Here is a 13,570-nt window from a genome sequence, read left to right as displayed (position 1 = left end):
TACTAAATAATTTTTGCAATAATAGTGTCAAAACATGCAAATATATTTAAGTTTATTCCATTTGACTTTTCAGTTACAAAGTTTCTATTCAACTTGTAATTTTACAGCATAATGCACCAATCCCTCAAGGTGGACGAGGTGCTATTCAGTTTGTCACCATTTATCAGCATTCCAGCAGTCAGAGACGCATTCGAGTTACCACAGTAGCCAGAAAGTAGGTTTTTTGAATGCCTTACAATATGTGTGATATGCAGTCTCTTTTATTGCAATGTATAAAGTTTGAATTATACGCTAACAAATGTTGCTTCTTCTCAGTGGTAGTTCGTTAATCCAGATTACACAAAATCAATAAACTTGAGAATTTAACAGTCATTGTAATACCCACAAATAAAAAGATATTGATGGGTTCTCTTCATTTTGAAGCCTTCTGCAAATAAAACTTTCTCCAATGAAAGTTTGTCAGCTCAGAGAATAAATTTTCCAACTTGTTGCTGTAAATCCAAACACCAGTCTTGCTGTTTTTTTACTGTGATGGTTTCACGTATTGTAGCCAGCATTGGACAGTTTTCTGAACATGTACATTTTTTACTCGCAATTAAATACATGATCTGATCCAATATTTTAATAGGCTTTCTTTAGTATGCAATTCCAGTGAAAAGACGTCTTCTATTCTTATTCTCATTAAAAATCCATATGATGCTCAGTGGACATATGTCAATCCATTGGGCCCATTTATTTGAATTTTATCAGTACTTCTTGTACCTAACTAAAAAAAAATAAGCAAATTTACATATGAAAAAGCTTTGGATATATGCAGTAGCTGCATAGCATAGAGAAAATATGTACAGTATGCCATTGAAATGATATCACCGGACAACTGTCATATCCATTCATTTGTACTGATTGACAAATATATTTACAAAAAAATGACAAAGCACGAGGTTAGCGTTACTGGTTCCCTTGAATGTTACCATTAACAAATGGGAAACTACCAATTAAAAAGTAACATGCTAGACATGTACCAATTAATTTTTTTAAAAATGTAGACACCATACAGTAACAGGCCTTTCCGGCACACGAGTCCATGCCACCCAAATTCCCCAATAAACCTATAAACCCCTGGTTTTGGAGAGTGGGAGGAAATTGGAGCATCTAGAGGAAACCCAGCCAGATACAGGGAGAACATACAAACTCCTTACAGACAGTACCAAATTCAAATCCAGATCACTGGTGGTGTAACAGTGTTGCTATAACTGGTACGTTAACTGTGCCACCCTTTAAGGAAACACAATCAATAAATAACTAACAAAGAAGAGAATAACTTAGCTTGGTTTCTTTTGAAAATGCTTTCGCCATCCTCTTATAAGTAACATGAAAATGGACTGAAAAAAATCCATAAAATTAAGCACAAAATAAATTACTGTGGGTCAAGCAGCATCTGTGGAGACACAGGGATGATTGGGGTTTCAGTTTATTACCCTGCATCAGGAACTGTTGTTACATGACCTTCTGAGTTCCTCCAGCAGTTTAATTTTTATTCCAGATTCCAGCATCTGTACTATCTTGTATCACCATTTAAAAATGTAAGTCTTATCCAGAATATTACCATTATCTCAATCTTAAACCTTTCCAAAAAGTTTTCCACAAGGCTTGTTCTTTTGTTTTCCTGGTTAGCTGAGTTTTGCCTCTTGTAATCTTGAAGGTTTCTACTCATGTGTAACCTCAGTGCTGAATAATGCAGGATTTATTCTTAAAATTGTAACAGAAAGCAAAATACTACACATAGTAGAGATCTAAATAGCATGCATATGGAATACAGGATCAGTTAACAGTTTGTAAGTATATTTAAGGTAAACAGCAGGAAGAATAAAAGAAGATGGGGAACAAGAAGAGCATACAAACATGAGAATAACTAATATTTGAATAGTAGAAACGATCTTCTGTAAAACAGTAAGTGGATCAAATTAATAAAAGACATATCCAAAATAAAAAGAGAATAAATGGTTTAAAGAGTAGGTTTAAGCACTTGGGAAGAGGAAAACAGAATTGGTTCCAGGAATTTGGTAGAAGGTAGAGAAAGCATAATACCCCATCTAACCATTGCGAGGTTTTCCTCTGTGTATGCATTTCACTTTTCTGTTCAAGCTGTCTAAATGTGTTTGTTTGAAAGAGTTCTTCCACCCAACTTTAAATAGTCCATGCAATTTGAACAAGTCTAAGAGAGAAGTTTACTGCTGAACCAGGTGTATCTGCATTGCTTACTCACCCCCCACCCCCCAACCCAACACTACTTCACTCTCAAACTGGCTTTACTCCACATCTGGGTTTGGGGGGGAGGAATAAATAAAGATGGCCATTATTGCAAAATTTACAACTGATTTAAAATTATTGGGAACACAGGAAGTGGAGCCTAAGTTGGGGTTACTGATTAGGTATTGGTTGTGCAATGAAATTTTGTTTGTTAATTCTTGCTTGGATGCTTAGCTGGGCAGATGCACAGAGTCAACTCCAGCACATTGAAGCAGCATTCGATCAGGAAGCATCAGCTGTGCTGATGGCCAGACTGGGTGTTTTCAGGGCTGAGTCTGAAGAAGGACCTGATGTACTTCGTTGGTTGGACAGACAGTTGATCCGGCTGGTAAGCCAATCAAGAACATGATCAGCCTGGAAAGACACATAACAAAATTAAAGATTTTCTCACTGAAAAATGAATAATCACTCTTTTTTTTCCCCCTTTTCCATCAGTGTCAGAAGTTTGGCCAATTCCATAAAGATGATCCTAACTCTTTCAGGCTGTCAGAAACATTTTCCCTTTATCCACAGGTAAATGGGATAATAAACTGATTATCTTCAGAGAATGTTTAAAGTTAAGATCTTAAAATGTAAATTGACAAGATAGTGTAAAAACACTTCTTAAAAATGGTAATACAAACATACCACAACATTTTCAGGGAAAAAAGATATTTTTGTTTGATTCAGTCCCTGTATTCTGCTGAGATAGTTATGGCTGTTAGATATAATATTTAACCAAATGACAGGGACAAGTCAGCAAGGGTTCACACTTCTAATCAGCGAGTTGTTAAACTGCAGAATATGTGTACTATACTAATGTTTGTGGGTAAAAGGATAGTTTGTGTTCAGATTTCATTCCTTCCCAGATTGAGTGAACATAGGATGTGAATGAGGAATAGCTATTAAGAGAGGTTCAAAGCACCATTAAGAATGATAGGAATGGTTACCTCTAGTACTCTAATGTAGCACAGTTGATTATCGAATGGAGAAAATTGATCAATGGTTTATATAATTTAAAAAGAGCTTAAAATATTAATACTCCTTGGAATTTTGAAAAACACAATGTCCAAACAAGCTTCAAGGAAAAGATTGTTAATGGAAGTTTTCAATGTGGTATAAAATATTCTTCTTAGAAAAGTACTTTTTTTTAAAGAAACAGTGAACAAGATAGATGTCACTTTATTTCAGGCTGAAAATGCATCAACTAGACACCTTCAACAAAATAACTTGCTCAGTTGCTATGCCCAGATTCTTCAGCTGTTAGTTCTTCTGAGATTAATTACATTAGACTAGTGTCGCTTTCTTGTCTGTGGTTTCATAGGAGTACAAATGTATTTGTGATTTTTTTTTTAATGTTGTCATTTTAGTTTATGTTCCATCTGAGAAGATCCCCATTTCTTCAAGTTTTCAATAATAGTCCAGATGAATCATCGTATTACCGCCATCATTTCATGAGACAAGACCTGACACAGTCCCTAATCATGATTCAGCCTGTACTCTACTCTTATTCTTTCCATGGACCCCCTGAGGTGAGATTTATTTAATAAATGTGCGATATTGCATTAATAATTTCAGAAGTCTTTATTAACAAAGATTAGGGTTAGGGTATTAATAACTAATTAGGAGACTTTTATATGGCATTGTTTCAAAATAAGATAAGAGACTTTGTTAGTTCCACCTGATCTCAGTCATTGCATGTGTTCTTTATCCTGACTGCTCTCCTGCAACTTTTATTGAAATTGAATGAGCATTAATGAGTGGTTTTGACTCAAATCACAATAGGAACATGTGATGGGAGTCGGTAATTTAATTCCTCAGACCTTTGCCACCATTCATTGAGAATTGCCTACATCCTTTAATATCTTTTGGTTACCAAAAATATGTTTACCTCTGACTTGATTTTAACAATTAGCATAATTTTGGGTTGCCATTTGGGAGACATTCAAATATTTACATGCAGAAGTATTTCCTACCACCTGGAGGATATGATGTTAGACCATAAGATATAGGAACAGAAGTAGGCCATTTGGCCCATCATGACCACTCTGCCATTCCATCAAGAGCTGACCAATTGTTCCACTCAGCCCCACTTGCCTGCCTTCTCCTCATAATTTTTGGTACCCTGACTATTCAGACATTGTACCTATCAATCTCTGCCTTAAATACACCCAACAACCTGGTCTCCACAATAAATCCAGAGGTTCACCACTTCTGGCTAAAGAAATTCTTCCATATCTTTTTTAAATAGGTACCATTCAATCTTGAAATTGTGTCGTCTCATCCTAGACTTCACTAAAGGGAGACTTATCTACCCTTAGATCAGTCACCTTCCTAAGCACCTTCTCTGGTGATCATAACTGCACTCACTTCTCTCCCTGACACCCTTGCAAAGTACTCATTCAGTTCCTTTGCCATCTCATTGTCTCCCATTACAATTTCCTTTCAAATTTAATCTTTTCCTTTCTAATGACCTTCTTAATTGCATACTGTATGCTTTCAAAAGCTTGCCGGTCCTGTCTCTGCACTAATTTTTGCTTCCTTGGATGCCCATTCTTTTGCTTTAACTTTGGGTTTGACTTCTTTTGTCAGCCACAGTTGTGTTATTTTACCATTGAAGTATTTCTTGTATTTTGGAATATACCTGACCTGCACCTTTTATTTCTCTCAAAAACTCCAGTCATTGTGCTCTGCTGTCCTCTCTACTACTGTGCCTTTCCAATCAACTTTGGCTTCCCTCATACCTCTGTAGTCCTCTTTATTAAACTTATGGTCTTTATGGACACATCTGATTTTAGTTTCTTCCTCTTGAACTGCAGGGAAAATTCCATCATAGTTTGAGCACTGCCTCCTCAGGGTTCCTTTCCCTTCAGCTTCCCTATCAACTCTGGTTCATTACACAATACCCAATCCAGAATTACATTTCCCTGGTTGGCTCAGTCACAGGCTGTTCTAAGAAGCCATCCTGAAGGCATCTCTTAGGATGCAGCAAAAACCTGGTTTTCCCAATCAACCTGCATATTGAATCCCCGATGACTAATTTAACATTTTGCCCTGTGAAAAGTGATTGAAAGTGATTGAACTCGCACCATTCTGTGAAAAGTGATGGAATGCAAAGTATGTAAATTAGAGCTTGAGAGTAGACAGTACTGGCTTATGGGCTCCTTCTTATCAGGAGCCCCAAGGATGCAAGGATCTGGTTCAGGATGGTACAGTGACCTAAGGTAGTCTATAGCTAGTACTGCGCTTGCTTAATAGAGACATGAATATTAACTTAGACGCCCCTAAGGAGGGAATTAATGAATTAATATAACATGAGATGTATGAAGAGGGAGGAACTGAGTGATACCTGGATTGATGGAAGGGAGAAGGAGAATATTGTAATGTACTAAGATTCTGATTAGAAGAAGGTAAATGAAGGTGGGGTGATATTGAGCGCAGGACTGTACAAAAGAGTGATGATTCTGAACCTCCGGTGTGTCTCGGGACTGAGAGACACCCGGCTCTGCAGACCCGAAATAAAGCTGAACCTATTCTCCAAGATTTTGTCTCCAGAGTAATGATTGTGAACACTTTATATTTCACAGCCCTTTTTGCATGACTTCTCTATCTCCCTCTGTAGTTTCCATGCCACATGCTGGCTATTGTTTGGAGGCCTATGCACAACTCCTATCCAGGTCTTTTTACCTTTGCAGCTTCTTAATTCTATCAACATGGATTCCACATCTTATGATCCAATGTCCCCCTCTCCAAAGGTTTCATTCAATTTGTAACTAGAACCACCCCACCTGCTCTGCCAACTTACCTGTCCTTCAAATACACTGTATATCCATGGATATTTCATTCCCAGCTGTGGTCCTTCTTCAGTTACAACTCAGTGATGGCCACAATGTCATACCTGCCAACTTTCAGCTGAGCTACAAGATCATCAACCTTATTTCTTACACCGCGGGCATTTAAATTCAAGACCTTCAGTGCTGAATTCATCACCTTTTTCAATTATGTTTCCAAAGTACATGATTAAATCCTTAATCTTACGCTTGCAATTTTGACCTATTGATTGTCTATCCTTCTTCACAATCTTGCTACACAGTTTATTTATCTGTGTATCATCTACCCTATTCACTGCTCTCTCATTTTGGGTTCCCATCCCTCTGTCAAACTAGATTAAAACCCCCTCCTCCCACCTCCAAACAGCTCATGCAAACCTGCCTATAGGATATTGGACCCCTCTTGTTCAGGTGAAACCTGTCTTTGTGTGCAGGCCATCCCTTCCCCAGGAGATCCCAATGATCCACAAATTAATCCCTGCCCCCTGCATCAACTCTTCAGCCATGCATTCTCCTGTCATAACATCCTCTTTCTGCCCTCACTGATATGTGGAACAGGTAGAAATCTAGAAATTACACCTTTGAGGTCCTGCTTTTTAACTTCCTCCCTAACTCCCTATATTCCTTCTTCAGGACCTCATCCCTTTTCCTATCTATGTCATTGGTACCAATGTGGACCACAACATCTGGCTGCTCACCTTCCAGCTTGAAAATGCTGTGGACTCAATTTGAGGCATCCCTGATGCTGGCATCTGGAAGGCAACATACCATCTGGAAGCCTCGACTTTGTTCGCAGAACTTCTCGCCTGTTCCTCCATATAACTAATCCCCAATCATTATAGCTCTTCTGTACTTCTCTTCTCTCCCCTTTGCTACTGAGAAGGGCCAGATTCTGTCCCAGAGACCTGACCATTACAACTTGTCCCTGGTAGATTGTTTCCCCACCCCACCCCACAGTATCCAAAAGATATTTATTGTTGAGGGCAACACCCAAAGGAGTGCTCTGTGCTGACTGCCTCTTCCCCTTCCCTCCCCTAATAGTCACGCAGTTACCTGCCTTTTGTCTCCTTATAGCTTCTATCTCCCCATCTGCCTCTCGAATGATCCTGAGTTCATCCAGCTCAAACTTCATTTCCTTAACATGATCTGTAAAAAGCTGCAGCTGGGTGCACTTCTTGCCGGTTTAATTATCAGGGACACTCGGGCTGTCCCAGATTTCCAATTGGGCATCCCATTTCCCTCGATGCCATCTCCACTATCTACTCTGGGTTACCATGAAAATAACTTACCTGACCTTACCTGAGCCTGTAGTACATCCTCAGCCTGTTTGCCAAAGCCTCTAGCTCACCGCTTCTACACCGGGCCGCTCCTACACTGGCCACTCCAACAATGGCCACTTCGCTTGTGCCTGCTTTAAGGTTATTGGTTCCTGCTAATGAATCGCAATTGATTGGTCCGACAAAGCACTAAGCCCCTTGAATGCTCATTTTTAAAATCTTCTCCCTGACCTGTGGGTTACTCTCTCTCCTTGTGATTCGATTGTATTATTCTACAAAAATAGTATCAGCTGATTGACACATTGCTCATTGTTCCATAGTAATGATGGTATCATTCATTCATTCATTTACCCAGCCAGTACTTTTAGACAGTGGCAGCATCTTACCAGATCGAATACTGCTCATGGATACTTTCTTCCAGATTGTCATCTATCATGGAGAGGTCAGTGTTTAAAGATGCCATTTTTAAAATTGCAATTCTCTCTACAAGTTGTCTTCTCCTAGTTTAAAGGTTGTGGATGAATATGTAATAAAAATTATGCACTTAAAATTGCCTTCTATTTATTAACAAGAGATCAAAATCATCAGATCATGAAAAGTCTTGTATTTTGCTTCAAGTCCTATTAACAAATTCTGCTCCTTGAAAAGGTATTGAGGGAAGAACGTATGGATGCAAAAACATAGTTCATGACTGGGTCAAGTGACCTAATGGAGATGCACACAGGATTCATTTTGTCAAAGTATTACATGATGAAACAGAAGAAAACTGGAAGAAAACTTGTTACCTTTCGAACTTTATTTGTTGAGGAGGACAGTTTTTGTAATCTAAAAGTATTGGTCTTTGCAAAGACTTCAAATGATGAATATGTGTACCTACACAAAATATTTTTTGCACAGAATGTATATAGTGTTTCATTAATAAACAGGAAAATCTAAAGATAAACTCCATCGTTTTTATTTTCATATCGATCCTATATGTGATAAATGTCAATTGGAAATAGCTTCCCTTACACATATGTTTTGGTCCTGTCCCTCTTTACAGAATTATTGGAAGGAAATTTTTTCCATTATATCTACCGTTTTGAATATTGATTTACAACCACATCCCATTACTGCAATTTTTGGATTACCTATGATAGATTTGACTTATTTATCTCTTCCTGCGGATCGTATGATTGCTTTTCTTACACTAATGGCTAGAAGATCTATACTATTGAGTTGGAAAGAGGTTAATCCTCCCACTGTTTTCCAATGGTTTACCCAAACTATACTATGTTTAAATTTAGAGAAAATTAGAAACTCTGTCTATGAATCCCCTTCTAAGTTTGAATTAACCTGGCGACCATTTATTCAATATTTTCATTTGTGGTGAGTTGATCTGGCTCTGTTTTCTTTTTATGATTATGTATGATAATTGGGCTGTTAGATGAGATCGGAGTGATCGGCGTGATTTAGCTATATCGGTAGGTTTTTTTAAGTTTTTAATTCAGATTTGTTTTTTCTTCCTTTTTGGGGTTTTTTTTCTCTCTTTTTTTATATATTTTTATTAATTATATCTTTTTTTAGAGATAGTTCATACTCTAAACTGATCTAAAATTTTTTTTTATGATATATTTTTATTCTACAATATTATTGTTTAATATCTCTGTATTAATTCGTTATTTACTATGTATTTTTCATATCTCTTTTTTCATATGTGTTTATAAATTATAATAATAATAAAAAGATTGGAAAAGAAAGAAAGGAAAATCACTTTTGTATGAATCTCGCTGAGCAACTCAGAGCATTGCTAATCAGTAATTTATCTAGAGTAAAACAGTCCAAGACAAACCATTTGAGATTTGTATTGTAGGTAATAATTAAATTCAATGTTGCAGCGTAATTCAAAAGTTCAAATCAAATATTGATATTTTTAAAATTTTTTAGGTTTATTAATGCATGAAATAACATTGGAGAAAAAGGTGCTTAGTAAAATATTACTGTCAGAATTTTATGAGGGGATTTGGACTGAAATTGCTGTCATTTGGTACAGAGCAAAGTAGCAGTCATTTATCATTCACATATAATTTAATTGTTAAAAGTATCTAGAGTAATAAAGAGTGATTCTTTTTATTTTTGTATATTATGTTTAGATCATAACATTAGTTTACCTAGTTCCCTTGAATATACGCCCCCTGATTGAAACTGTGCAATTTAATGTGTAGTTATGAGTTGTATGTAAAGGATCGCTAAAACCTTAGTAAAGTGTTTCACCAAATATATAAATCATGTTCATTTAAATTGTGTTTCTTTGTTTTCAAATGCTGCATCAACAAAGCAATATTTTTTTTCATTTTATAAATATTGCAGGGGGAGTGCTAAATGTAATCAATGAAAATAAATTTGTTGTGAATGGAACATAGAAATCTACAGCACAGTACAGGCCCTTGCACCTAGAGTTGTGTGCCGACCTAATAACCTGCTCCAATTTTCTTCAAGACCTATCTAATAGCTTCTTAAAAGATCCCATTGTACCTGCCTCAATCAGCGTTGCTGGCAATGCATTCAATGTGTCCGATTCAATTTGTGTTCTTTTTTCTAAGACTATCTCTCAATGGCGCAAGGCTGGTTATCAGGAGATGCAAGAGTATGAAAACTTCAAGCAGCTTCTTCAAGCTCCACTTGATGATGCACAGGAAATCCTGCAGACTCGATTCCCAATGCCACGTTATATTGACACAGAACATGGAGGGAGTCAGGTAACTCAGTTGGTTTCAATATGCAAAAAATCTAAGTAACTCATCTTTGTCAAAAATCTAAAATAAATATTTGGTAAAGGACTCACTTAAATTCTGTTAAAGCTCTCATAAAATAAGATCATATTGTTTTTAAAAAGATCACGTCTTCATTACTTGCTGTTTACTGATTTTCTCATTATTTCTTATATTATTGAATGTTAACAGAAGAATTTTGATTGAACAGTAGTTTTCTTGGTAAAGACTCTTTTATAAAATATTTTATTGAGTTTAACATATACACATAATACAGAATTGACAATTACATAATAATTCATTTGTATACAAGTAAAGACTCTGAAGATCTTTATATCCTAAACTTTGCAGCATGAAAAAGAAAAGGAACAAATTAAGTTTTTTGATGTTGATACTTTTTCCTTCTTTTAAGGCTCGATTCCTTCTATCAAAAGTGAACCCATCACAGACTCATAATAACTTGTATGCTTGGGGGCAGGTTGGTATCCTCAAGAAATGTTTTGTTAAATGTGTGAATTTCTATTGGTTAAAATCTATCCATCAAATCCAAAAGTTTTTATTTGTTTTATCCCTATTTATATATCCATCATTATGTAATTTACAACCTCTCTGGCACTAAAGGGTCTGGTTTCATTTGGTCTGGAATAAAGTATTTTGCAATTGGCCACAATGACAGAAAGAAAATAATTCATGATTCCTCATTAGTGTCCTCAAAACTGCACTGAAAAATGCACATGATTCGCTTATTAATTATTTTTTTAAATTGTGTTTTGGATTAGTATTTTACACATGAAAAGTAACCATTTTAATTGGAATGGGAAAACCTTCAAAAATGCTCTTTAACATAGTCAGATTCTTAAAAAACTGAAAAGGAATGTAAAACCAAATCTTTGATTCAAACATAACAAATATTTGAAATCACTAAAATTTAGCCACTTGTCATAAAACTTAACAATATGAAGTCCAATTGCTTCAGAATTAACAGCAGCCAAAGAATGAATGTAAAACAGCACTGCTTCTACTTATAAAAATGGTGGCATCCATGAAAAGTTAATGTCACCTAATATATTGCATTTAGGTTGAATTTTTAAATAAACTGTAATAATGAAATATATTAGTAGTAAGAAGAAAATGAAACAAGTATTTTTAAACAAACTGAGAAAAATGAACCAAGCAAAAATGAATTTGGCAATATGAGCCAAAGCAGTTTTGGCCAGAGAAGCTACATTGTTTATGTTCATAAACTGTTTTAACAGTCAAAAATTAATACCTGGAGGGACACAAAATATTGTCTCTCCATTTTCCACATGGATGCTATCTTACCTGCTGAGTCTCTCTAACTTTTCATTGTTTGCTCAAGATTTTATCATCTGTGGTCTGTATATTGCTAATCATGTCCTTTTTTATGCATTCTTCAGGAATCTGGAGCACCAATCCTGACTGACGATGTTAGTCTTCAAGTCTTCATGGACCATCTAAAAAAGCTAGCTGTGTCTAGTGCATCATAAATCAGTCTGTTACAGAAGAGTACAAGAAAAATAATGGAAAATAGTGAATTCACATAGATTCTTTATTTTGAATTTTAACTGCCCTGCATTTATGTCAGACCTTGCTTACAGATGGATTTCCTGATTTGGTTTTGTTTAATCTTTAGATATCATTCCTTTCCAAAACTACTGAATCCTATCAGAGAAAATCTGTATCCTTAATTTATCATTCAACCTGTCTTTTATATACATTCAACAATAATAAATGAGCTTAAATATATTGTGTGTGTAATTTCAAACATTTATATTTTCTCCTTAGCTTGTTTGGAAATTATAACATATCTTTTTTTGTTGCCTGTTCATTAAAAATAATCTTAAATTTTGTGACAAAACCAAGAGTTTTAAAATTGAAAAAAATGCAACATAAATCATATGGTATTTATAGCTATTGTAAAACAGTTTGATCACCTCTCTAGAAATGAACATTTCTTTGAGTGTAGGATGCTGCCAGCTGGATTTAAATAGTCCACCCGCTGAAATTTGTAGAGATTCAGTCTTTAAAGATTACTCTTCATTCTGATAAGGTGTATGATTCCTGATTTGAATCCTCATGTAAAGTTAAATATGTTCATTTGACTCAGGTCTGAGTGTAACAAGTACAGCATGTAATGGTGAATATGGTGGGCATCTAACATTTATGCCATTCTTTATTTAGTTTGGCGAAATTCACAAGAACCTGAAGGCTACATCGAACATTACAGCATAGTACAAGCCCTTTGGCCCACAATGTTGTGCTGACCTATGTAAACTTACTCAACAAACTAAACCTTCCTCACCGCACACCCAGAACCCTTGATTTTTCTTGCATCCATGAGGCTTTTAAATGTTCCTATTGTACCAACCTCCACCTCCTCCCCTGGTAATGCATTCCAGGCACGGCTTTTAAATGTTCCTATTGTACCAGCCTCCACCACCACCCTTGGTAATGCATTCCAGGCACGGCTTTTAAATGTTCCTATTGTACCAGCCTCCACCACCTCCTTTGGTAATGCATTCCAGGCACCCACTATTCTCAATGTAAAAATACTTACCCCTGACATCTCCCCTTAACAAGATGGTACTTTACAGTGGTGACTCTTTGTGAGGAGCTCTGACGAGAATAATCATATATTCCCATAAAGAACTTCTAAAAATCAAACACAAAATCAGAAATACAAAATCAAACTTTCCCATTAATATGAATGTCCTAAGATTGCTGGCAGACCTCAGAATCTGTAAAATTGGTGGTCTCAAATAAAAAAAGTAAAATACATTTTTGAAAATTTGGCAACCAAACTTAAATTCCGTAGGACCATTGCGCCTACTGCCCTACCTTCCCCATTTATCCCTCATTGGGGGGGGGGGGTTCCATCCCATCCCAACCAGGAAAAGTCAAGAGAAGAAAACAGCCTGAGCACTGGCTGCCGTGTCATGACAAACCATAAAACTCTTAATTTATGTCATACCTTTGTTGTGAATGTTGTGTGTAACTGCTAGTTAAGTGTTGTGTTAAATGTAGGGGTTGGGGAGGGAGGAAGATGAAAAGAGCTTGAACTCTGCAGAAAACTATAAAATGGATAATTGTAAATTGTAGTCAATGCTGATACTGTTAACATTGACACTGATAACTGAGTTTAAGTTTGGAAAATCATAAAATATTTTTAAAAATTGACAGCCTCCATCGGGCCCCGGGACCTTTAAACAGCCAGCGCTCAGGCAAGCACTGCGGGAGTGATAAACAGCCAGCAATAGGGCCATTTAAACTTTGCAGCCATTGCAAACAGCAGATGCTCAGCATATTTAAAATCACAGGTGATTTAAAGGGACAGTGCACGGACAATTTAAACACTCCAGGAACTACCAGCAGCGGACCCACGGGCCAGGTAAAGAAGACCCAA

At 36.3% G+C, this 13,570-nt stretch overlaps 1 protein-coding gene across 5 annotated transcripts in view; it reads left to right on the top strand.

Moving 5' to 3' along the window:
- Positions 1 to 11,911, top strand: part of LOC138760666 (protein transport protein Sec23B) — a 52,037-nt gene extending 40,126 nt beyond the window's left edge. For 4 of the 5 annotated variants that reach the window (XM_069931563.1, XM_069931564.1, XM_069931562.1 and 1 more), the window contains exons 13-20: positions 108 to 214; positions 2,485 to 2,638; positions 2,746 to 2,823; positions 3,660 to 3,821; positions 7,752 to 7,838; positions 9,979 to 10,134; positions 10,559 to 10,624; positions 11,565 to 11,911. In XM_069931563.1, coding sequence (XP_069787664.1) covers positions 108 to 214; positions 2,485 to 2,638; positions 2,746 to 2,823; positions 3,660 to 3,821; positions 7,752 to 7,838; positions 9,979 to 10,134; positions 10,559 to 10,624; positions 11,565 to 11,654 — 900 coding nt within the window. In that variant the 3' untranslated portion in view covers positions 11,655 to 11,911. Of the gene's footprint in view, positions 1 to 107; positions 215 to 2,484; positions 2,639 to 2,745; positions 2,824 to 3,659; positions 3,822 to 7,751; positions 7,839 to 8,044; positions 8,914 to 9,978; positions 10,135 to 10,558; positions 10,625 to 11,564 lie in introns of those variants that run through there. The other variant, XM_069931565.1, reaches the window with a different exon arrangement.
- Positions 11,912 to 13,570: the final 1,659 nt, after the last annotated feature.

This window comes from Narcine bancroftii, chromosome 4 (assembly GCF_036971445.1).
Source record: "Narcine bancroftii isolate sNarBan1 chromosome 4, sNarBan1.hap1, whole genome shotgun sequence".
In the NCBI taxonomy this organism is placed as follows: domain Eukaryota; kingdom Metazoa; phylum Chordata; class Chondrichthyes; order Torpediniformes; family Narcinidae; genus Narcine; species Narcine bancroftii.
Note: the sequence above shows the minus strand (reverse complement) of the source record. Positions and strands in the feature narration are given on the sequence as shown.